Genomic DNA, 25,336 nt, shown 5'->3' with positions numbered 1-25,336 from the left:
GCGGAGGAAGGCACTCACCTTCCCAGCCTCCTCTTCCCCACCAAGAGATAATGTACTCTTCATTTGTCATGATGATATTCATGTGCAACGCTCAACCTTTTCAGCAGGATAGTTCAGGCATTAGGCAGTAAAACACAGCTGTCATGGTAGGAACAGTGACAAGCCCCAAATCCATTGATGATGCTGTTGCAGTATCAGTGATGACTCCAGAGTCTATGTCTCTCTCTCTCTTTTTCTCCAATATTCTCAAACGATGCATCCCTCAGATCTCTGCTGTATACCAGTGAAAAATATGAGATGCTACATTACTTTGACTAGCTGACAGTCTTTCTTCCCTTTGGAACTATCTGATTTGAAGTGATTTAACAACCTCAGAGCTACTTGCAAATCTGGAGGAAAACCCAGCTCTAGCACTATAAAGCATTATTATTGTTATTTAGGACTTTGCTATCAGCTGCTTAAATCATGTGGGAAAGATTGTTATGAATATACTTAACTGGCAAACCTGGCACCAATGAATTCAGAAAAGAGAACTTTTTCTAAATACCAGCATTACTATGAGCTTATGTTAAGAGGGGATATATACAAAAGATTTTAAGACTTTTTGTTTTGCAGAAGTGGAAAACAAGTGAAATTACACTGAATTAATTAATGCATTCAAGCAAAACCAAAGCATCTACCTTAAAAATTCTGCTACAAAGCAAGTTTAATGCCAGAGAAGACCCCCATATTGCTGGGGGGCAAAGAGCTACTGATACCCATGCTACCTTGATGAATACTAATTCAGGGATCTCTGGCATAAAACTTTGTAAGCAGTGTGCACTGTCCTAGTGGAAATATAGACCCATTTCATCAGCAGGTGTTCAACTCTGTGCCTCCAACACTAACCTGACATTTTCCATTGCCTCAAGCTGGAGAAAAATTGAGGTCTAAGCCCGAAGTTTCTGTAGGTTTTTCAGGAGCACCCCCAGCATTAGCAAAGAATACCCAGACACCGGTACTAACAGTACCGGTCTCTGAATATCATATGAAGTTCACAGCCTCACTTATCACTCTTGTCCTTTCCCTGGCGTTAGTTCAAGAGCCGCATGGGTGCCCATCTCACAGAGTATTTGGGAAGTTTCTGCAAAGGCAGATTAGTCATTCTGCTAAGCCTGTTCGTTCAGTTTCTAAGAAATAGGTGCCTCCTCTGCATGACTAATGCAACAAACATATTCCACATGACAGCTGGAAGCCCACACACAACTCAGCAGGAAGCTGCCTTGAAGACAGGCCAAGATATTAAAAATATGTCTGTATATAAAGCTTAGTGGCACTGCCTTACACCATATTCCCACTTTTTTTGGCTATCTCTCCTCATTCATTACTGACTGGTGTTGTTACTGTGTGTCTAGAATGTTGAATAACTTAGCATTTAGATTCAGCTGGAGACCTGGTCTCCCAGTCATTGACTTTGCATGTGGATACAAACTGTGCCAGAGGATTTCAAGTACGGGGTGTTGAAAGTATGTTTGTATAGCTGTTGGCAATGAAAAACCATTTGCCTCACAGAAATGTTCCTGTAAGAACAGGGTGGCTTAAAAAAAAAGACAGGGGGCAGGCAGAGGAGGCCGTCCACCTAGCTCTGTCTCCTGTTCCCTTAGGACAAATCAGTTTTACCAGCTTCCTTATCTAGAAAATGGGCATAAGTGCACATTTTTACTTCACAAAAACAGCCTGAGGCTTACGTTATATTGTCTGCAAATCCAGACTGGAAAAATGCTATAAAGATGCCAGCTACTGAGTTTTTATCTTCCTTTTCTGAACGATTTCCAAGAAGTTTTTGCTCACTGTCACCAGTCACAAGTATATTTGTTGAGTGACTGAGTAATGTGCAGAGGGAGAGATGGGTAAAGCTGCTAGGCCGATAGATAGTTACTAATTCAGGTAACTGGAGTCACTGCCCACCTTCTTATCTCAGCATGCCTCTTTGTGGTCTCTGCCATCTTAAAATTGTGCTGCTAAATAGTTTAGCATATGGTTCTGCTGGAGACCTCCTCTCCGTATCGAGGACTGCATGTGCATGCAAAGTCTTCTGGTCTTCTCCAGGGAAGGCCAGCAGCGAAGAAACTCGCTCCACCTGCAGCAAACATAAAAGGATATAGTCCTCATAATATTTCAGGTACTTTGGACTCAGGTTCTTCCCCAAATATACATGAAAACAATAATCACCGTGTCTTAGCCATCATAGTGCCAGCACAAGCCAGAGAATAAAGATGGGACCCATGAAGAGAGAAGAAAAGACCCAGCACGGGGGTGTGATTGCATAGGTCTGCCCTCTCTAGCCTACTTGCTAGCTGCTTGAAAGAAACATACCAGAAGAGGAAAAGGCTCAGCAGTTTAGTTACCAGAACTCAAAGTATCTTTGAAATCAAAGATAATGCCAAGGAAAGGACTTCGGTCTGATGCCTGTAAGCAGCTTTTTCTGATTTTTTGGTCTGTTCATTTCTCATCTGCTTCCAGGGAAGCACCCAGGAGTTGGCTACCGATTTTTATTTCAAACAAAGCACAAGACAACTGACTATGAACAGGGATGGATTCTTCCTCAGAGTGATCATAAATGTTGTTGACTGTTTTAAGGGCATGTTATGCTTCTTCCTCTTGCCTTCTCCCACAGACCAGTATATTTAAAGCCAGTAACCCAAACTAAAATGCTCCTCCACATACACAGTATCACATGGAGCAGAGGCTGAGGCAAACAGAAGGTGCATGTCAGAACTTGGCCACTTCTGCTTAAAATGGCAACAGTCGGGATTTCCAGAAGATATCTGTGCCCAGTAATAAAAATGTTTCCATTTCACAGGGATAAAGCATGGAAAATTAGAGCTACACCAAACTTTTCAGGGTGCTTTACAATTTAGAGCATACTAAGCCACTCCATTCCTGCAGCACTTCTCAGTCTCTGCCTCTTGCAAGCTCAGACCTCAGATATTAGCTTAGACAGTTGTTCACCTGCCGTGATTTCCTTTGGAACAGAAGGGGTCTCACATGCTGCGATCCTGACCAGGACACTTTGGGGGATCACAAAGCTCCTACCCATCAGCAGATCTCTAAGCAAGGCAGCTCTGTTTCAGTGGCACTTGACTCTTGTACAAATGCATCAGTTACATCTCATGCTTTGAAACACCAGTCTTATCAAAGGATTTTATCAGGCTGGGAAGTTTCAACATTTGATATACAGTACCTTTGAAGCCACTGGGATAATAACAACAGAGAATACCCTAAAGCCACCCAAGGTCATAAAGTTAATGGATAATAGAGGCATCTAGTACCCTACGAATAATGCCTTAGCTGCTCTGTCTTCAAAGACAGCTGGATCCTGAGGATCTGGAGTATCCTAATGACCTGACCCACAACATAACATTGAGTGGGGCAATGAGTACAAGTGAGGCAATGAATACAACAGTGTTTAGGAAAACAAAGAAAATGGACTCGAAACCACATAAAGGTACTCGGTGAATTCACCTGGAGAAGATTCTTTTTCAGACACTGAGTGTTTCCACAGAGCAGCCCAGCTTCTAAGTTTTTCTTATATACTTAACATTGTGTCCCAATATTTCTCTCATTTCACCATTTGCATTTATTTGTTGCTGCATTAGATGGTCAGCTGTTTGGTGAAGCATTAGCTGATCTTCAAGCCCAGTTGTGCTGGACTGCAGTCTCTGGAAAACGCAAGGTTTTCCTTGCAAGCGGTTTGCTAGTGTAAATGCAACATTCACAAACGGTCTAAATGCCACTTAGGTTCACATCATAATCAGGGCACAGAGAGAGAGCTGCTGCCCCGAAGAGTCTTTGAAGAGTGATTCAGGAAGCCCAAGTAGGCGCTAGGAAGAAGCAGCTCGAAATCCAGTCCCAGCTCAAAATAAAAAGAGAAACTGATGTATTTTTCTGGGTAACGTGATAAGTACTTAAATCGCGAAGATGCAGCAGTGCATTACCTTAGAAGATAAGGCAAAGGCTGAGGCAGAAGGCTATATGAAAGGAAATTCTCCTGCCAGGTAGTGCCAGAGCTGGCCAAGCCCCAGTGAAGCTCTGAGGAGCAAAGGGGAGACCCCCCTGTCCATCACCCTCTACATTCCTGTGGGACATGTCTACTGGGACAGGGCCAATTGTTGATGCCAAATTCACAAGCAAACAGAAAGATTTTGAAACACCTGAGTCAACAATATGTATTTTATTGCATGCCATTGCCACCAGAATTTGTACAAGTTTATCACAACTCGACAATTCTGTTCCTATCCTACTTCACTCTGCTTTTGCCCTTTCTCTTCGTGTTTCATTTACCTGCAGTGTTAATTCTGCTCTGCTAACTCTACTCTCCACCTTATTCTGTTCCCCTCCCTACTCTCCCAATTCGTTTTCCCAGGTTTCTGTCCAGGCTCACCTTCTCCCAGATCTCCCCTGGATGCCATCAAAGGCAGCAGGCAGTTGACAGGGTCACTTCTTGGCACAAGAATGAAGGGAAACCTTCTCTGCTATCTCACCCCTCCAGCACCACCTGCAAAGCCTCTTCCACCTGAATTGCCACCATTCCGACCTAAAAGGCAATGAGACAAAGGGAAGAAGATCTTTAAAGGATAACATTAAATTACAGCTTTAACCTTTTCTCTCAGACATGTGGCAGCACAGCTGCTGTACGTGCTAGTAGACTCTATATGTTTCCCAAGCCACCATTAGATCTTTCTTTTCTGCTTTCTCTATTTGATGAGCCCACATTTCACCATCCAGCAGGGAAGCCAAATGCTCCCAAAGAAGAAGAAAGCAGGGAAAGCACAACCCCTCACTCCAGCTCTCTAGGGGATGCATCCCAGCGAGTTGTAAGTTATGTTTGAATCTGCCTTAGCAGAATAAAAAGAAAAGGCAGTCACAGCTGAGCCGAATCTATGGAGCCTGAAGGGCACAAGAGCTCCCAATGGATGTCTGAGTCACGCTCTGAGCTGGAGGCATCACACATCAACAAAGCCGACACAAGATCAGACATAGCTTTGGAACTATCTAGAATAACAGCCTGACTGAGGAGAACCATATAAATCTGGGTTTCCTTGAGTGTTAGGTTAGCTCTCCTCTACAAAGCTGTATCTGTCCTGCACACGTAAGGCCCTGGATCAATAGGCAAAACATCTGGCCTAAGTCATACTAACAAATTGCAAGAGCTATACGACTTCCTTCCCTTTACGGCAAAGCTCGTATGGAAGCCACACACAAATATAAGCACCTATACTGACTCACTGTCCCCCACCCCATACAAGCTTAATAAACTCCTCTACATTCATACAACATTGCCTCACAAGTGTAACTCGAACCGAAAACAAAACAAAACCCCAACCAAGAAAAAATGAACAAAAGGGAAACTCCCCAGTGGGACTAAAGCCATGCTCATTCTTAGTGAACCAACCCTTGACATGCCAAACTTTACACCAATGAGCCCTTGATGTTCTCTGTACTAATTTATAAAGCACCCCCCACGCCCCCTTTGAAGTACATGCCTGCTCCAGTGGGGTTCAGTAGCATTGAATAAAACATTCAGTAGCATGGAATAAAGCTTATTAGGAACAGCTCAAGCATGCAGGAACAAGACAGGCCTTCAGAGATTGCAGCAACCTGGGAGGGGCTGCACAAACATCGACAGCATGATTAGAATTCAAGTGTTCTTGACAAACTGGAAAAACAATCTGGAAAAAGCAATTTAGTACGGACAGCTAGGAATGACTATGTAGAAAGAAACGGCAAGTACAAGGTAGGGAACATGCTGGCATGACACTGATGTACTAAAAAGCGTCTGGGGCACATCATGTGTCACAGGCTGCCCATGAATGAACAATGTTATGTTATGTTATGCTATGTTATGTTATGTTATGTTAGGCTATGTTGTTATGTTATGAGAAAACTCTTGCAAATAGCTGCTCTCATATTCAGATATATGAACAAGAGTGTTGTCTGCAAATACCCAAGGTAATCTCCCATTACTCACTCAGCAAGGCCTCAGGGGTCAGTTCAAGGAACTCCAGATCAACCAAAGGAAGCAGGGGGTAAGAAGAATCAAAGGTCAAAGATAAAAATCAATATAATTCAGAGAAGAAAAGACTAAGATTGAAATTGTCTTCAGATAACCTAAGAAGTGCCTGCAAAGAGAGAGGAAGTATTTTCCCCATCCATTGTGGGCCAACATTAAAATTACAAAACACCTCTGGTGGAGAAGGTAATTTCTCTGAGGCAGACCGCTTGGGAGATCAGAGGATTTGAATAACAGATTAAAACTCTCTGGCCAGGAATGTTTTAGGCCAAGATGATCTTTCCAGGGCTTGTGGTACAAGGCAGATGCATATAACATCCGGACTTTCACCTGCAGAGCTGTGCGCATGATTGCAATTCCTCTCGTGGATGCAAGATTCCCAGAAAGTCAATTCGACCTCTACTTGGAGAAAGTGTTTAGGGAAAAAGGACTGATCGGGGCTTTCTCTCTGATTTCAAGTACTGGCTGCAGGTGTATGGGTTTGGCAAGGTCCCCGTTAGGAGGTAGGACGGTGTGTGGTACAGCAGGAGCGGGCAGCTCCCAAAGCTATCGGTGCTGCAGCAAAGGGCAGGGCCAGCCCACCTAACCTGCTCTCTGATACCAACTGGTTGTCCCCAGGTAGGACAGGTATGTGCATCAGGGAATCAAAAGCATCCTGGAGATGCCCGACTTCTTGATTTGATTTGAGTGTTCAGAGATGAGAAGGAACCCAAATGAGTGTTGGGTTGGAAGAAGATAGGTGGAAGGTCAGGGATTCATTGGGTGCTTTGCATTTCCATCTTATCTGCTTATTGATGGTCCAAGTGCTGCTAAATCTGGAACAGGTTCTCAGGTTTTGTTCTGTAGTAGTAGCTTCAGACCCCCTTGGAAGCATCTCTGTCTTTATTCATTTGTTTGTGTGTTTTCTTTGCACAGAAGGTAAAAGCTGGCTTGATTTTTAGTATGCTATACCACTGCAAGATTTAATCGGCTTTGTATTGAGCTGCTACACCTAGAAAAGGACTGCCATGCCATGGAAAGCAATTAAAAAAAAAAAAAAAAAAAGAGGGAAAGAAAGGAAAAGAAAACCAAAAAGAAAAAAAAAAGAGAAAAAATCCAGCTGCTTTTCCATTCTGCTTCTGGAACTTACTCTCTAAAAGCTGACTTTGCAGGCCCAGAAGAAGATTGTGTTACTCTAAGCAAAGCTTGAATAGGGTACTTACTGTTCTATGCCACTGGTATTCCCCTTGCTCAGACACTGCCCACAGAAATAAGCAGCTTAAACAGGGCTCCCTTTTGAAGCTGTCAACAGCTTGAGTTTCCCATTTAAAGGTTCTGGCATCAGAGCACCTTGAGGCCAGGTAATGTTAGTAGGAAAGCAGAGTTCAATACAAAACAAGAGCCTGCAGGGAAGGGAGAAGCCTCTTCTGCAGGGCGAGGCACTGCAGCAATATGGAGGACTGAGATCCAGGGCTCTGCTCAGTCCCACAGACAGCAGGCTACCGATTTGTGTCCTTGGCCATCAGAGGTAGGGTCTCATCCCCGCACTTTCAGTTGTGCCATGGGGGCAGCAGTTAGCACAGAGCCCACGTCTGCTGGTGCAACCCTTTCTCCCCTCTCCGGAACAACATTGGGTGGGGGAATCTGGTTATAGAATCACAGAATGGTTTGGGTTGGAAGGGACCTTCAAAGATCGTCTAGTCCAACCCCCCTGCCCTGGGCAGGGACACCTTCCACTAGACCAGGTCACCCAAAGCTCTTGTCCAACCCAGCTTTGAACACTTCCAGGGATGGGGCATCCACAACTTCTCTGGCCAACCTGTTCCAGCATCTCGCCGCTGCAGATTGTGAAGAGTTTCTTCCTTATTATTATGGAAATCTAAACCTACCACCTTCTAGTTTAAATGGTCAGCCCCTGTTCTGTCGCTACAGGCCCTGGTAACAAGTCTCTCTCCATCTTTATAAGCCCCCTTTAAGTACTGGAAGGCCACAACAAGGTCTCCCCGGAGCCTTCTCTTCTCCAGGCTGAACAACCCCAACTCTCTCTGCCTTTCTTCACAGAAGAGGCGTTACAGGCCTTTCACCCCTGTGAGAAGGAGGCAACCCCTCCAAAGTCCTCACGGACCAGCTCCGCAGCCTTTCCGACCACCAGCGCCTCGGAACGCCTCACCCGGAAAGCCGGCACCCCCCGGGCAGCCTCCCCGCACCACCCAAAACAGCTCTGCGGCGGCCGATGCTCCGCGGGAGGGTTGCTCTGCCCCCCCCCCCCCCCCCCCCCCCCCCCCCCCCCCCCCAGCCTCCGAGGTTTCTTTCTGCCTTTCTGGTTAATTCTCCAGCTGCAGCTGTAAAGAAGAAGGGGGAAGGCTCCGGCCCGGCCCAGCCCGCCTCCCCCCCCGGTAGTCCCATCCCTGTCCCGCCCTTTGCCCGGAGCCGCCCCGGCGCAGCCGCCAGTGGCTGCGGGGGACGGGGGGGAGTTGTCCCGCTGCCCGCCCCTGAGGGGGCGCGGCTCGGCCCCGCTCCGGCGGGGGCGGGCGGTAGAAAGGCGGGCGGCGGGGCGGGCGGCGGCAGTGCGCGGAGCGGTATCGCGCAAGGGCCGGGCCCCGCCGGGGACCGAGGGTGCCAGCATGGCTCTGGATTTCCTCGCGGGATGCGTCGGCGGTGAGGGCCGGGGGGGGGGGCGAAGAAGGGAAGGCGGGGGGGGGGGGGGGGGAGCGGAGGGGACAAGGGAGGAAAAACAGAAGATTTTTTTTTTTTTTCGAGAAGGGGGGGGTGTGGAGGGGAGGGCTGGGCGCGGCGCTTTTATTTTGTCAGCGGAGAATTGCGTCGGGCACCGGGCCGCCCCGCTGCAGGTGGGGGCCGAGGGCGGCGGGAGATGCAGCGGGCAGCGCCGGTGCGGCGGGAGGGAGGGAGGGAGGGAGGTCTCGGGGATTTCCTGAAGTGGCGGCGGGGGGGGAGCGGGCTGTCCCTCCCCGTGGCGGTGCCGCAGCGCCGGGGTTTGCCCGAAAGGGGTTGGAAAGGGTGGTGGTGGGGAGGGAGCTCTCCCGGGGTTAGCGAACGGGCAGCAGCAGCAGGCTCGGGGACCCCTCTGACCTGAAAATATTTATAGCGGGGAGCTTGAACACGAAGAGGAGGAGAGAAGGCGTATGCTCATCTTGCTCTTCCCTCTGCATCTGCTTATGGCCTTCCTTCTTCCATTTTTAGCGGTTGTTACACCGTGTTCAGGAGATTTAGTCTGGCTTTTCAGTTATTTGCGTTTGCTGTTCTCCTTGCCAATCTGGCAAAGAGATTTTTTTTAAAAATATTTTTTTTTTTTACAGCTTCCCTCTGACTTCATCCTAGTGATCCTTGCCTTGCCAGGGATCCTGTGTGGTCTTTTCATGGCAAACACAGCACACACTGCTTTTTTTGTGACTTGGACTATGTTGGCACTGTGCTGGCCTTGACCAACCTGGATTACTCCATCCTACAGCAGGCTTTGTATTTCTGCCGCATCCTCTCAGGAAGAGGGAGGGATGTTATCTTTCTGCAAATGTGAGAAGGTCATAAGTGAATTGAACTTCCAGTTTTGGTTCACAGAATTAGGGAGCTAGAGGATCCCTTCCTTCAGCCCAGTTTTTCAGTGCAAAATGCATGTATTCGGATTAGGCAGTATTAACTCATAGGCCTGCATGTAACTTCTAAAAAGTCCTTTGATGCTAGAATAAAGCAAAGCTTTTTGGTAATGCATGGTCCTTCTGCAGGTGGTACCATCACATCTGGAAAGGCTGTGGGCAGAGAGCAGGAGTTTTCTGCTTCTTCTAGAGAAGCTTCATGGTTTTCTAGGCTTCCACACAGTGGCACATGCATGAAATATTGTGCTTTGGAGGAAATCTGCCATTTCTGCCCACTGGACTCGCCTTAGGCTGCGGCCAGGAGTCACCACTGAGCACCCCATGTGTGGCAGGCTCTGTAGTCACACACTTAAACCCGGACTGCGGCTCAGAAGCTTGATGGGAGCGTATAGGCATCTAGTACAGGCCTGAAGGACTGAACTGTAGATCTCTCATCTTCTGACTTGATAGGATGCTCTTTACCTGGCCTGCCGATAACACTGTGCACTTACACCTCAGGCTGGTGGTCATGCTTGGGCTACTGGAGCCCCAGACCCAGGAAGAAAACTGGAGGCGTAACCGTGGTGGTTGTTTTCTTTCAGGTGCTGCCGGAGTGCTGGTAGGACACCCATTTGACACTGTTAAGGTGGGTTGATTATGAAATACCTTTGTCTCTACGTAGAGAACTTGAAAGTTTTTCCAAGAAGTGGGGGAGGAAAAAAATCCCCAGGCACTGTAGGAGCGTAAATCTGTGCTGGAAAGCTTGGAGCGAGCCTCCTCAACCACTCGTTATAGATTTGCAGTCTCCAGCTCTTCAGAAGTGAAAAAATTCTTTGTATGTGTCATTCAACCCAGTAACACCACAAACATTGGCCTGAACTACAAGTTCATCAGTGCAGTAACAATATTGTATTTGAAAATACAATCTTACCTTTAACTTAATTTTGTTCTAAGCTTGCTTCTCTGCAGCTGTTCATCACTAACTGCTCAAACTGCCTCTCCCTGCGTTTGTAACTCAAACCTACTTCGTTACTAGGTTGAAATCTCTGTTGTTTCCCCTTCAAGCTCTGCTACTTTCTCCTCAAGCATGAATTTGTTACACTAGCCACAGGGTGTAAGTGGATAAAAATCCACAGCATGAAGCTTGCCTGGGGGCTTTTTCCTCCCTTTAAGTATGACTATATATTTTTATAACTTTCCAAGTTAAGATTGATTTTTCTGATGGTCTGTTAGCTGTATGTATTATGCATACTCAGGGTAGCTAAGACCTGTTCAAAGATAAGATTTTAAATCTCCTGGAGGGCCCTTCAGCCAGGACTCCCAGGGTCCAAGCCCATTTTTCAGAATGGGATGACAACTTAAGTCACTCTTCAGCAGCCTTGTCCAAAGTATTGCACTGGAAGAATAGAAGAAGGGGTGCAAATATATTCCCTGCTAAATTAATATACCAGATCACTTGACTGCAGCAGAGAGCATGCCACCCGCTAGATCTATATTTGGAATACCTCTACCTTGCTGTATTTAGATATGCAAAAGGCTGACAGTTAACGAGGTCATCACCATATTCTGTATTCTAGCACATGGTTAATTCAACACAGATTTTCCTAGCTATTGGATATTAGTCCTTGCCAGTCAAGTGCAAGCTGCTCAAATAGTAAAAACTGTATGTGTGTTTCTCAGAGTAGGGTAAATTTGACTGTTAAGTAATTGGGTTGAATTCTAGTATATATTTTCAGGAATGGTGTTATCCAGACTTGCACTTTTTTTTTTTTACAGTGGTACAGGGCCGGCTGTCTTTTTCTCTCCCTCCCACCCTGCCAAGTTTTACATGCTTAACTTAAGGTGATGGGTCATTTCACTGAAGCCAGCAAAACTGCTAAAATTCTATGCTCAGGCTAAGGTTAAGCATGTATGGGGTTTTTTGTTTTTTAAAGTGGAACAGCTTCTAGTGCATGAAACTAAACATTTAAGTGTCTGCAAAACTGGGGCTCCCATGCTAGTTCCAGCAGATGTATTATTGCAAAATAGATGTGTTGGCTTTAGAAAAAGCATCTTGCTTTACAATAGAGCAAATAGTTTGTTTCTGGATGACTTCAACTGTTCTATGAAATCCAGTATGGCACACTGTATTTTCATGCCCATTAGAAGGTATTATAAGCATTTCCTTTATTTTTCAGAGAAAATACTAATGTTTGTGTTATTAGCTGGCATAGTCACCACTGTATGTGGGAAAACTAACACTATAACCAGTCTCTAAAAAAACAAGACATTGCATAACTTGTTGTGTATGTATATGTGTTAAGAATTAACCCTTTTTATAGTTCTGCAGTGTTTAAAGGGCTAGCTGGTAGTCACCTTAGACTGTAAGTTTTTAATATAACTGAACAATGGGAAAGCTGCTTAGATAAGCCAGAATTTTACTTCTGTCTTGGCTTTTAAACTCCTTTTTTGACCGGTGATCATGTTTCCCAAAGCGGGGAGGGGGATGGTGGGACACACAGGGAGAGATTAAGCCGGTGAAGTCACCCTGCAAAACCCACAACTGAGCTGATCTCAGAACTGGCAAACTCCTTATCCCTGGTTTGTTGATGTAATGTATAAAATTGCTTTTTTGCTTTTAACTGCCTTTACTTTCTGAGCTAGGGGCTGTCTTCATTAACAGCAAAAGTGTTACTTTGTTGTAGATGACAGATAAGCCTCATCACGGGAGAGTTACCTAGTAAGTATAGCCCAGGTGAACACTTCTGTTTCTCTCAGTCTTAATTTATTCCCAAATGTATTAGTTCAAATAAAGATCTAAAAGACTTATGAAGCTTTTTCCCTTTTTAGTTTTAAACTGATGTGTCCCTCTTCTACAGCTATGGCATGGAGGGAGTGGGGTTTAAATATCCCTTTTTTTTTTTATGTAAAGTCTTATTCTGAACCTTCTTTCTGGTATGCATTTCTGGCTATATATACTTGCACACACAATGGTTCTAAAATTGAATCTCAGGCACACTGTTGTTGAGGTCTTATCCACTACATATCCTTAGAAGACATTTTCATTGCTCAAACACTTCTAAATCACTTATTTGGCACATTATTAAATGTTTGGACTGTTTTGGGGTGTGGTGGGGTTTGGGTTGTTTGGGTTTTTTTCTTAGTTTTGAGTACCTTTATGCAAGTCTTTAGTGATGTGAAATTAGCATGTTAGTATTAGACCTAAAACCTTACTAACAGTGGTTTCAAATAACAAGAAAGCAAGAATATTGGACAATGAAGAGAACAGAGGGTTAAAATTTGCACATGATTCATCCTTCCTATAGTTGTGCACACTAAAGACCTTGTTGAATATGGCATTAATACTGATGAAATAAAGTTTCATATGCATTCATTGCCTTACCTGGCAGTTTGCTAATGCGGGTATCCCTGTGTTGTCATCGCCGTGCTCAAATGGAAGAGCTGGTTTTCATTCTTAGATGTGGAGCATCAGTGCTCTCTAAATATTTTATCCTACAACAATGCTTAATAGGTCAATATTTCACAAATTATTTAGACAAAAATAGTGGGAGCTGTATGCCACTAGGAAATTCAACCTATATACAGAATATGACTAATTCTGAACTACTAAAGACAAGTGTATAGAAAAGTTAAAGTAAGAAGGTTCCTAAGCTGCATGCAATTCTCCCAAAGCCCATACATGTGGAAGTCCCCTGACTTCACAGACAGGGTTTGAAACAATAGCAGTAAGTTATTAATGGAGTAAAACCTTTGTTTTGTGCAATTCTGACAGCTTGTTAAGACTTATGACTTTGCTTGTGGGTCTGCTTCTTGAGCAGTTTTAACAATCTGCCTGCCTCCCCAAATGTCACTTTGAGTGACGAAGGATTTATTTTCAATGAATCCTGCTATAAGCCTACTTTTAGCTCTAAGAAGTTTTAAAACCCTGTTCTATCTTGGAAGACCTGAGGTGATCTCAGCCTCCCAGTCTGGCTAGCACACACTAACATGTATACTAAAAGGACACTGAAAACTAAAGCTTTGATTTACAAAACAGTGACATGTTGTAAGAATATAAAAAAAAATACTGAAATTGTAAATAATTATTTTTTGCCTCAGAGAAAGCTAATCTGAACACAGAATTTTGACAAACCATGTCCCCAAACCCTTTTCTAGACCCACATCATCTTACGGGTCTTTCATTGTTGTGGGGGTGTTTACTACTACTTTAGGCAAACAGGGATAAAAAGATTTTACAGTTGGGAATCTTTCATGTAGACCTGATAATCTTTTCTTTTGTTCAGAGTAAGAGTCTTGAAATTTTCTGCCCTAGATAGAGTTGCAGCAGCATTAAATGGTTGAAAAAAATCTTTTCTGAGGAACATTGCAGCCTTCCATGCTAGAGAACAAAGACAGATTTCTAACTTCCCCAATCCAGTGAAACCAATTTATTGAGTTTATTGCAGTGTAGGGTCTTGCACAAACAAGGTAGCTTTGAGGCTTTTTTGTTTTGTTTGAAATGTGTTGAGGACAAATTAGCAGGAAAAACTGAATTGGACTTTTCCATTAAATGTTAAAAAAATCTGGGTAATTGGCCTGTCTCCTAATGTCACCAGTTGCAGTAGCTTCTATCTGTCCAGCAGAACATAACTTTTCCAAAACTGAAATGGCAACTGATTACCAACATTAAAGGTTTGAAACAGCCACACCCTCACAAACTGTTTGCATTTAGCAAGCTTAAAAGAAAAAAAAAAAAAACAGACTGAAATTTAAAAGGACAAGTGGCTTTTTATTCTCTCCTTATGCAAAGAAAGACATCTTAAGAGTCTCTTCCTAGGTACCCTCTGAAAAAAATCAGATGTCAGTGAAGGGTCCCAGGTCTGGTAGCCAAAAACACTGGGGGAGGGGGGTGTTGAGAGTTTCCGCGCTTTTACAATTATCCTTATTTTATGCTTGACTTGTAAATACATTTTTATGAAATTCTATCAGGTTTGTACAGATAGTCCTTAATGTGAACAGACGTATTCTTGGCAGTTAAAGAAAGTACTTATTGTAGCATGTACTAGAAAACACCAATCTGAAATTCTAGATAAGTGTACCCTGTTGTATTTTCACATACTGTTTTTCTAATATTTACAAGCAGTTAATAATCCTCCTGCTTTCATGTTTTCACCCCCCAAATTAATTCAAAACACAGAATATTTTTAAATTATTTTGCCACATATGGCATTTCAGTGTATAAACATTGCTATAGCAAATCTCCATATATGTACAAGACAGTAGTTTACCAATTAGGCTGCTCTTGACATACAGATCAGTATCTCACAACTTTTTATAGGTTCGTCTACAAGTTCAAAATGTAGAGAAACCTCTCTACCGTGGGACCTTCCATTGCTTTCAGACCATCATAAAGCAAGAATCTGTAAGTACAAAATTAATGCTTTGCCTATTTTGTATCAGAAGGGTGGGAAAGCTGTACAAAAACACTGCAAATATTGAAGATCAAGAGAAAAGCATACTCTGAACATCACCTGACCATAGGGCAGATAGCGTAGTCAGAAGTTTGCCAGAAACTTCATGATCACTAAGTTGGAAGTTGATATTTTAAAGTTAACTTTTTAAGTAAGATAATGAGTATTTGAATAGCTAATTTTCTGAGAATTCAAGCAATGAATGAAGAAATTGGTGAGCTTTTTTTTCTGCTGAAGCTTCAAGACCATAACTAAAAGGGTGGCGACCATAACTAAAAGGGTGGCTTTAGGCTTTTAGCTACATAAAAAAATAAAGCATATTAGCTACATAAAAAATAAAGCATAAAATTTAGCAGAAAACTTTTCTCTGGATGGACTAAGATTATTTTCTGGATGTGTTCAACTATGTATTTGTACTGCTAAAAATGTTTAGATGTTTATGTCCTAGGCAGTGATGAAATTATTACTACAAAGCAAGATGATACCAATCTTCTGGCCACTGTTAGAAAGTTAGGGGCACATGGGAGAGCCAGAAAGGCCAGGTTCTGCATAGTTTCAGGAGGTTATCAACACCACTGTTTAAAAAGGGTTTTTCCCTCCTTCTTCCACTAGGCTTTTGGACTCTATAAAGGTATTGGGTCACCAATGATGGGACTTACCTTCATTAACGCACTCGTGTTCGGTGTACAAGGAAACACACTTCGTGCTCTTGGAAAAGACACTCCTCTAAACCAGTTCCTTGCAGGGTCAGCGGCAGGGGCTATCCAGTGCATCATCTGCTGTCCCATGGAGCTGGCAAAGACAAGAATGCAGCTTCAAGGAACAGGTGAATACAAACTAAAAATGAAGAACTACAAAAATTCTCTGGATTGTTTGATCAAAATCTATCGAAAGGAAGGGCTGAGGGGTATCAACAGGGGCATGGTCTCTACATTCATAAGAGAGACCCCAAGCTTTGGCTTTTACTTCCTGACCTATGACTGCATGACCAGGTATTTAGGCTGTGAAGCTGAAGACAGTTACGTTATTCCCAAGCTGCTGTTTTCTGGTGGGATGTCAGGAATCGTGTCCTGGCTCTCAACCTATCCCGTGGATGTGATCAAATCCCGGCTTCAGGCTGATGGAGTCGGAGGCATTACACAATACAATGGCATTTTAGACTGCGTCAGAAAGAGTTACCACGAAGAAGGCTGGAGGGTGTTCACAAGAGGTCTTACTTCCACGCTTCTCCGTGCTTTTCCTGTCAACGCAGCAACCTTTGCTACTGTCACTGTGTTCCTAATGTATATGAGGTCAGAAGACAACCTTCGTGAATGTGAACCAGGTCCAGTAATCCAGCAGCCTTCCAGTTTGTGAACCTTACCTGTTTGTTCTCCTAATCCAAAGCCCGGCTGGTTGGGTTTGTTTGTTTTTTGTTTTTGTTTTTTTTTTTTAAAAAATGTAAACACTTGACCCGCACAAGTGGTGTAAACATATGCTATCTGTGTAAAGAATTCTTTAATGTGTCAAATTAGGATTTCATCTCATTACTTGTATAAACAGCATATTGCCTTATTAAGGACTTCATATCTAGTAGTATCCAAGTAAGATGGGGACCTGCCTTTAGAAAGTACTGTACAGTTACTGCTGCAGCTCCAGAAGAGGACCTGGAGAATGTCATAGTACCAGAAATCAGGTTTTCTTCCACTCATTTTCTGAAAGACTGAGCCGAGTTGAATGCAGAAGCGTCTTCAGAAAAGAAATGCTCTTTTTGTATGTAACAGCAGTAAGTATAGTCCTCTGAGGTGAAGTAGGGGGATGAAATTAAATGTTGGAAGCATTCTGCAGGTAACCCTGAACTGTTTTAAGACATGGACTAGCATTCAGCTAGCCATGCGTTTTACTTTTCCTCTGCTTTTATACATCTGTGGTTTTAGTAGCAACTTTGTTCATACTGGTTTGCAAAAAAAAAAAAAAAGGAAGAAAGATTTGTTCCTAAACTACTCCCTCACCTTTCAGCTTTGAATAAATATCTTAAGCACAAAGTTACCATCTGCACTCAAACGCACTTGTTCCTTTAAATCTCAACGCTTGTAAGGATTTAGGGAAACTCAAATTTAGTAAGATTGATGTTATTTGCCTTCAACTCTACTTCTCATTTGGTGGGTGCACAGATTGTATTGACTACATTCAGACCAAACAGACTTTTGTTCTCTGAAATTACTGCAACTTTGCGCCACTTCTCCCAGTGTGCCCCATAGCAGCCAGTGATGTACAGAAGTCAAAGTCCTACTTGTGGTATTGCACAAAATGTTTGTGGGTGCAATGTTAGCTTAGCAGCTTAAAGTACTGTAGAAATACGTACATGTTTAGAACTGGAGGTTTCATACCTTTCCAGAAAATAGGGGTGTGTCTGAAACAGTTGGTGTTCAATACACTTGCATTATGAATTTAAACAATACTGATTTTTATGTATTTAGTTACAGTGCTACTGGAAAGAAGACTGAAAAGGGTTTTGGAGAATTTTCTTGTTACGTTAATCCACTGTGATTTTTTTTTTTTTTTTTTTTTAGCAGTCTGTTCAAGAGGGACTGCATTAGTCAAAGAGCTATAAACAGTTATTTAAGATTTGGAGTAAGAACTACACATATTTGGCACCAATAGCTAGGAGGAAGGAGTACATGTGTATGAAGAATGTTCTAAAATGTATCAGACTAGTTCACTAAGTACAACTTGTTACACTTTTGGTTGGGACAAGTGCAATATGTGTTTAATTTATATGAATTTGCTAAAGAAACCTTATTTCATAGCATTTTGCACTGTAACAAAATATGCTGGAGAAACCTGTAAAACTGGTATGTCTTTTTATACCTTGGAGGTATGTTGGATGTTTTAGTGCCTACTCGCACTGAGATTCAAATTGAATGTTAAATCTACTAAGCTGCATATGCACAACTCACAGCAGAGACCATTTACACCTTTGTACAGTAGTCTAATTATTGTATATAAAAATGGAGGGAATAAATTTTTTAAAAATTTTGTCTTTGGTTCTTTAAAGTTTCTTATGTTTTACTTAGATGCTTGTGTTAAACCTACCTTGCAAGAGGGTGGGGTTTCTGGCTTTTGCCTGAAGAAACTTGTTCCCCATCTGCCTTCCATGTGCCACCAGGAAGGGCAGTGCCTTGCTCTGGCTTAGAGTGTATCAGCTCATTAAAGCAAAGAAAGGAAGCTGCCTGAGCTTGCTTCTTCAAACTGACTTGAAGATATTATAGCTACTAAGAGAACAATCCTGCTTTTAGAGGCAAAGAGCTGGCAGCATGGTTGGACCCTTCATATTCTGCATTTATTTGGTTTAAGCAATGCTGATCTGCACCAAGGCTGCACAACTGCAGAAGACAAGTCTAGAGTCCTTGCAGAGTCACATCAGAATCAAGTACCAGGTCTGCCAGCAACACTGTTCATACCTGAATCAGAAGAATGCTTGGCTCTAAGATGCACAAGCTTAGCAAAAAGCTTTGTAGGTTGTAGTTTTGTTTTTAGACAGTACAACTAGCCCACAAAGAACACCAGTATTCCAAATATAAAGCCATGCAGGAAAAGCGGGATGATGTGTGTTATGACCTATGAAAAAGACCTCTCATTGCTGATGAGAGGTTATTTCAGGTACTGGCTCTGCTAATTTGTGTTCTTAAAGGGTAGATATACATGACCTAAAGAGACCCTGTCAAGCTTGCTAGATCAGAAAAGGGAAAGGCCAACTAACTGTGACCAGGAGCAGTTGCACTCAAGTACCTTGTGTTCTCTCAGCAGGAGCAACGATGTTGAACTACGGCACAGAAACAAATACTTGGAATAAACAAATAGTGTCTCCCTAAAAGACAGGAACATCATTAAAACAGAAAGGGCTACACAATGTTTTACTTGTATTTACCTAAAACATTCTCTCCAGAAAGTCATCCATCTGAACTTAAATAATCAGTAGCAGACACTGGAGGTTACTCAACAAGCCTAAGAGGAGGGTAAAAGTCAGCTTTCAACCTAGTCCGATGTCAGTTGCTTGAAATCTGTGTGACTCCTAACTAATAAATCAAGCTAGACAATAGCCTCAGCCTTTTCAAACACGATTCAGTTCCTTCCTGCTAGATTTTTTCAAATGTCAGCCAATTTAGCCAAGTCAAACAGAACTGTACTGTGCCTCTGCAGACTCTCCTTCCCACAAGCATCATGATCCTGGGTAGGAGATACTCTTAATACCTTCTTATTCCCTTCAGTTGTTGGGGTAAAACTGACTGTCACCTACTACCAAGTGCCCGTGCTCTACTTTCTTCTGACCCACGCTGCTAGTGGATGGGTCATACCAGTGTTACAAGTCACAGCCACAAATATGCTCGATTAGGAAAAAAAGCACCCAGGTACAACCCTTCCAGGTTTTAAAGAAGTTATTATAGTAAAACTACTGGGGAGAAATTCAGTTCATGTATCATGTCTGCAACCATAACATGACAGTATTCAAATTTTTTTTTCTTTGTTCTCTCTTCCTTGCCTTCCTCTGCATATAGCTTTTTTACAGTTCACATGAAAAAGCAGCAATACATTCAAGGAATGAAAACCAGTACATGGCAGGTGCAGGACAGGTAGCCTACCGGGAAAGTTACGAAGATGCAAGTATAAAAAGTCGACCTTGCAGAGAAGAGATGTGTGTGTTCTTTGAAGTTAAATATATTCACTATTATGCTGGAAAACACATGTTAACACCTGTTATTAGCCAGACTTTTGATCTGTGAATAGTTAAAGAACAACTTAAAGCCTAGAAGTATGTCAAACACCATTAGATTAGCAGAAGGTGCTATTAAACCCCTCTTCTGCCAGAAAAACAGCCAGAGAAAATAGCAGCTTGCCCAGGGCAGCATGCCATATCAAACACCACAGCCATGGAGACAGATGAAGGATCTAAGGGACTGTATGACTCCAGTAGGCACAGCAACAGAGTAGGGAAGCAGAGAACTTGCTGGGCCAAACCTAGTTGGAGATAGGCTTTCAAGTCATGAGGAAGAAAACTGCTTCTTTCAATGTGCAGGAATTTATGGGCAGTGGGGGAGGAAAGCAGAGGAAAATAAGCCATTTTCATCCTCCCAATGCAACTGTTTTGCAATTTTTGTAGTAGTGTTGTCCTCACTAATTACAAAAATGGTTATCACTAACAGAAAAAAAGTGACATAATATGCACAATAATACATATGATATACAGTAAAACCGTGTCTACTTATAGTTTATTATCAGCTTTAACTGATTTGACCTAGAATGCGATTTCAAGCTATACAGTTTCGTCAATAAATAAATTGAAAGCAAGCAAGGCAAGCTCTGCAGTGAAAAATAATACCCTATACATTGATATATATGGAAGAAAGGCAAGTTCTTAACGTTCACAAAACATTCTTCAGGTCTATAAAACTTTACATCTAACACAGTTAAATTGCTTCTTGGTATCATTCACTGTTATACTTTATTATGACTGCTTTTTCTTACTGAAAGAAACCCTCCATGTTTTTTATTAACAGTAAAATAGAGTTCTACCACTTCAACCACATCCATGTGTCTATCAATAAAATACTAAAATCATAATGAAATTTGACCTCATGGTCTGCACTGTTTTCTAAATATATCAAAATAGGAAGAATTGTTGCTAGAGTAATTTGACTTCACTAGACTAAAGTTAGTATGAAAGAAAATTAGTATTCGTTTTCTAGGACCTAATCTAGTTGTCTTCAGCAGAGATTTATCCTCAATCAGATATACTCAAGTGTTGCAACCAACCAGGCCACAGATGTTCTTCCTTGTGCACTGATGTATTTTCACTTAAGGAAGAATCTACAACAGGTAATTTTCAAACAGGCTAGTAAAAAAGTTCAAGCTTTTTAACTACAATTAAAGGAGGTAAAAGTAAAAATAACTCTCTTGCCCTTAACTTCCCCCAGGCAGATACCTGCTTCCCTCTCAGTTCATAACTGAGAGACTGTACACTTTCATTTTACACTCTGGGAAAAATTGAGATGAAATCCCCTATCTCTAACCTATGCAAGAGGAAAGAATAAAAACAAACACCCACGTAAGAGGAAAACCTGAACACCAGCCACAGTACTATTCCTTACAATCCATTTCCAAACCATGAACATTTGTATGCCCTTTCAAGCTATGGGAGTCATTGGATTCATACAAATCCATTGGCGGTTCAGTCAAAGCACCAGTTAAGACTGAAGACTGAAGGATTCTGTCTCCAAAGGCCAGATCTTCTGTTTTGCTGAGAGAAAAGAAATGCATTGAAAAATAAGTCAAAACCTATGCTGCATGATGCCCCACATGTGAGGCAGTCAAAAAGTTTGCAAGCCAAATTCACAACTGGCAACATTATTGAGGTCCTTGGCAAACATCCTGCAGCTCTGAAGGACACCTGACTTTATGAGCCCTTAAATCAAAACAGTAACTAGTAAGAGTTTTCTACAGATTTGTCTTGCAGCTGATTGATGATGAGCTTCAGCTTAAGTACATTAAGACATACCCAGTCACCAATCTTTTTTGTGGATGGATTTTCCTCTATTTAACAAGGAGTCCATCTTATGCGTCAGTCTTTATCTGCTCTATAATTTACCTCAAAAATATACCTGTTATCCAGAAACAACATTCTTCTGAAATACACCTTTACTGTGGGCCTGCTCCAGAGAGAGAACCAGTTTATTTGAGATCTTTGATTCCCTAAAAAGCAGCATTGAAGGACTCTCCGATGCAACATCTGTCCTGCAGTCTCTGCAGTGGCCTTGCAAACATTACAAGCAGCAACACACTGAAGTAAAGTCAAATGGCGAGGCCCTAACTGCCTCAGGTGAGCTTAGACTTTTTAGGAAGCCACTGTTAGAATGAAGCATTGGTGCTTTACACATCTATCAGCTAACCAAAATAGCCATGTTGAAAGCACATTCATTAACACTACATGTCATTAGATTTTCATATTTCCCTTTAAAGATATTTTCTATTAAAATTGGATGGGTGACTAAAACTATATGATCCATGTCACACTCAACAGTTGTTTTGTTGTGTTTTTTTTTTTTTAAAGTCTTTATTTTCATTGCCTTGCTGGTGCTTTTTGCGAATGCGTAAGTACACTTGGGACTCTCAGAAATCGGCACAGAGTTGTGCTGCTTATTCTTCTGCACTAGTGTGTGGGAAACTTGCTCTTTGACACTGGCACGTTCCAAGTCTGTCAAGGTCTACTAAACACCACAGGACACCCTACAGACACTTGACCTCATAGGGGCACCCTGACACTTAGCTATTCTGTCTGCTGGTCACACTGTACAAACTGGTAATTCACTGCCATCTCCTGGCAAACTACTATTCAAGAGTATCCGTACAGACTGAAATAAAGCATTGACACAGATGGGACCTAAAATCAGCCTGATTAGAGAGAAATCACATTTAAAACTACAAGAGCACTTAATATAAAAGTGGTGGCAAAAGCAGCATCCAAAAGTCCTGCAAGGAACCCACAGACTCTCCATCCCTTTCCTTGCCTCCCAAAATTAACCAACATTTCTAGAGAACTTCAGGCTTGCGCCTGAAGCGAGCTTCCAGTTTACACAGAAATCTCATGAGAACAGCAGTTCATGAGAGGGCTATTATGTCCACACCGTAACACAAAATAGGAGGAATAATATCCAATTAGCATCCAATCTTAAAGCTTTTCTGTTAGAAAAAAATAACAGAAGACTTAAGAAAACCCTGAAACCACAGTTAGCTTATAGCAACTTTTTTTAGACATCTTACTCATTTGCCTGCAGCAAAACACTGTTTTTCTGCTACTTAGGGGAAGCCAGCACCTGAAAAATTCACATGAACTCTTATACTGAGTCTGATGTGCTTTCTCCAAAAGGAAATTCAATATTCTCCAGATTACTTCCAGAGAAACAAAAACAAAGTGACTGAAAAAAATTCTAAGCAAAACTGCCTTAATAATATAGGATGATTGTGAGTACACATAAACTTGCCTAAGCTGGTTTATTTTAGGCAGAGAGGATGAAATTGAGTAAAGGACCTCTGATTAAATTACCTTACAAAATGAAGCTGGTAACCATCCAGGTGGCATTTAAGCATTGCTGTAAAGCCATCTTCATACTGTTTGCCTTTTGCAACTTGGTACTGGATCAATTCATATGATCAAAATGAATACTGAGTCTCATGATAATACAAGCACATACATTCCTTCTCTAATTTGTTTGTACCTTTATGGATCACTATGTAGATGTTTCTGCTTGTTCTGTTCTACGGTGCGGTCTCAAACCCTCTTCCTCATGTCACTCTCCCATTCTTTTGCCCTGGGACTGCCAAATCAGGCTGATGTAAGAAACCTTTTCACTCTTCCCAAGAGAAGGGCTACTTTTGAACTATTCCATTTACACAGCTATGAATTAGCGCACTGGTCCGAAGTGCAACTTTGATTTTTATTCCTGCCTGTAAAATTAACACCTGACATTCAGTTTTGAAATCCACCCCAAGTTCTTAAGCTTTTGAAGGACCTTTGATTTCTCCACAGCTTTAAGCAATACAGGAACATTAGTGCAGTTACTAAGAAGTCAAAGCTTAATGGAGACGACTAAACAGTGTTTGTGTCAGCTTTTCTCAAGCCAGCATAACACAGACTTAAAGGTGCCATACAGATGCAAAACTTACTATTCCAAAGTGCCATCATTATAGAACAACTGGATCAATCAATGCCAGTAACAGCTACCACTTGACTGATTAGACTTCCTAGACCAATTTATCTAGCAGCCTTGACAAAAATTCTGACTTTTCTCCATTTCTTCAAGGCATTAAGGAACCGTGTTTTGAAGAACGCGATTCAGCACACACTGTCCTCAAGTTTGTCCATCTTATCTGAGTACAAAGACTAATCAGTCCCAGTTCTTCCAAGGCGTGCACTAATAAAATACCCTGTGAGCACCTTAAGGCAGGTGATGGCCAAGTAGAAACACCTTTTGCCACCACTGCTGTTCCTCTTCATCAAGCACTTTGAAAGGATTAGCTTTCTTTAAACATTTTAAAGCCTCAATAATTTTGCCATTTCTGTTAACTATTGCTTCTTTTGCTTTTTTCTTACTGTGGAATTAGCAGAGGGAAAGGATCTCCGTCTGCCATTAAAATGACATTACTGCTGACAAGCTATGTTGTTAGGATGTGTTTAGCATTTGGCTTTGCTGATTGACAATTTGTGGCCACTGGGGGTTGGAATGTCAAATTGCACTACCTCAATTAAACAGTGAACCTCTTCAAAAAGAAGGTAACTAAAATCAAGTACAAGTTCAGCTGAAGTCCTGGCATTCCATTTCACTAAGAATTTATTCACTCCACATGTCAAATCTGTACCTGGGCTCCTCTTCCAAACTTTTCAAGAAAAACAACCTCCAGAAGTAAAAGGTATTTAAGTTCAGTTTGTCTTGTATTTAAAGCAGGACCTACTGCTACCAGCAGACCACAAATAGACACAGCTAGAAAAGTCTATAGTCAGTGCTACCTTTTAAAAAATGGTCTGAGTCCAACAGATACACAGCTACAGAATTTGTCCCCTTCCATTTCGACAGCAGGAGAACCAGATATGGTAATATGAAATGTAAGATCAAATGAGCAGTAGAACAGGCATGACAAGTAAGCACTTAAATCTTTTGCCAGCTTTAAAACCACTGGCTACATTTACCCCCGCCACTCTCCTCCCCTTACCTGAACTTGCTCACAAACTGGTGGTATAACGCAGGAACTTGTCGATAGTAGGCTGGCAATGGTGGTTTTCAAAGTCAAATCTGTTGCTATTCTCAAAGCCTGTAATTTCTTCACTGAAAATCCATAAGGAGAACTGTGGAATCAACTAAGCATGATGTTTTAAGAACAAGATGTACCAATTATACTTCCAAAGCTTAAATAACTTACAGAAGCTGCTCAATGCAATTATTTATTCACATGCAATATGGAATTAACTAGTTACAAAGCAAGATCTTTCACGCTGCTAAGCGTTGCTACTTACACTCAGGTGTGTATTGAATGCTACTGATTTGAGGCCTAGATGAAAATTTTTCAGATATCTCTCTGTAATCAGATGCAATATAACTAGGGGCAATACAAGTTTCAGTTACCAGTTAATCCTCTAATCAATATTTAATAAAAATAGTTTAGTCTCAAATGTTGTTCAAAGATGAAGTACTGACACCATCAAGGAATCTCTTTACCTTGCAATTCAATAAGAT

At 42.0% G+C, this 25,336-nt stretch overlaps 2 protein-coding genes across 14 annotated transcripts in view; one reads left to right on the top strand and one right to left on the bottom strand.

Moving 5' to 3' along the window:
- Nucleotides 1-10,216, bottom strand: part of SLC25A47 (solute carrier family 25 member 47) — a 28,244-nt gene extending 18,028 nt beyond the window's left edge. For 2 of the 10 annotated variants that reach the window (XM_049828947.1, XM_049828942.1), the window contains exons 1-2: nucleotides 889-1,927; nucleotides 19-273 (exon numbers count right to left, since the gene is read on the bottom strand). Coding sequence is in view for 6 of the 10 variants with exons in the window: in XM_049828942.1 (XP_049684899.1) it covers nucleotides 19-82 (64 nt within the window). In the remaining 4 variants the exon portion in view is untranslated. Of the gene's footprint in view, nucleotides 1-18; nucleotides 274-888; nucleotides 1,928-1,947; nucleotides 2,120-2,211; nucleotides 2,231-4,423; nucleotides 4,577-9,121 lie in introns of those variants that run through there. The other 8 variants (XM_049828949.1, XM_049828951.1, XM_049828943.1 and 5 more) reach the window with 7 other exon arrangements.
- Nucleotides 8,588-18,091, top strand: SLC25A29 (solute carrier family 25 member 29). 4 transcript variants are annotated; one of them, XM_049828957.1, is made up of 5 exons: nucleotides 8,622-8,689; nucleotides 10,224-10,267; nucleotides 12,306-12,340; nucleotides 14,939-15,022; nucleotides 15,684-18,091. In XM_049828957.1, exon 5 carries the CDS (start codon nucleotides 15,717-15,719, stop codon nucleotides 16,425-16,427), a length of 711 nt encoding a protein of 236 aa, XP_049684914.1. In that variant the 5' UTR covers nucleotides 8,622-8,689; nucleotides 10,224-10,267; nucleotides 12,306-12,340; nucleotides 14,939-15,022; nucleotides 15,684-15,716; the 3' UTR covers nucleotides 16,428-18,091. The 4 variants fall into 4 exon arrangements, with proteins under 4 accessions (XP_049684911.1, XP_049684914.1, XP_049684912.1 ...); XM_049828954.1 differs by lacking the exon at nucleotides 12,306-12,340 and having other exon boundaries at nucleotides 8,588-8,689; XM_049828955.1 differs by having other exon boundaries at nucleotides 12,306-15,022.
- Nucleotides 18,092-25,336: the final 7,245 nt, after the last annotated feature.

The sequence above is a fragment of the Accipiter gentilis genome, chromosome 25 (genome assembly GCF_929443795.1).
Source record: "Accipiter gentilis chromosome 25, bAccGen1.1, whole genome shotgun sequence".
NCBI lineage: Eukaryota > Metazoa > Chordata > Aves > Accipitriformes > Accipitridae > Astur > Astur gentilis.
This window is presented reverse-complemented; position numbering and strand designations above follow the sequence as displayed.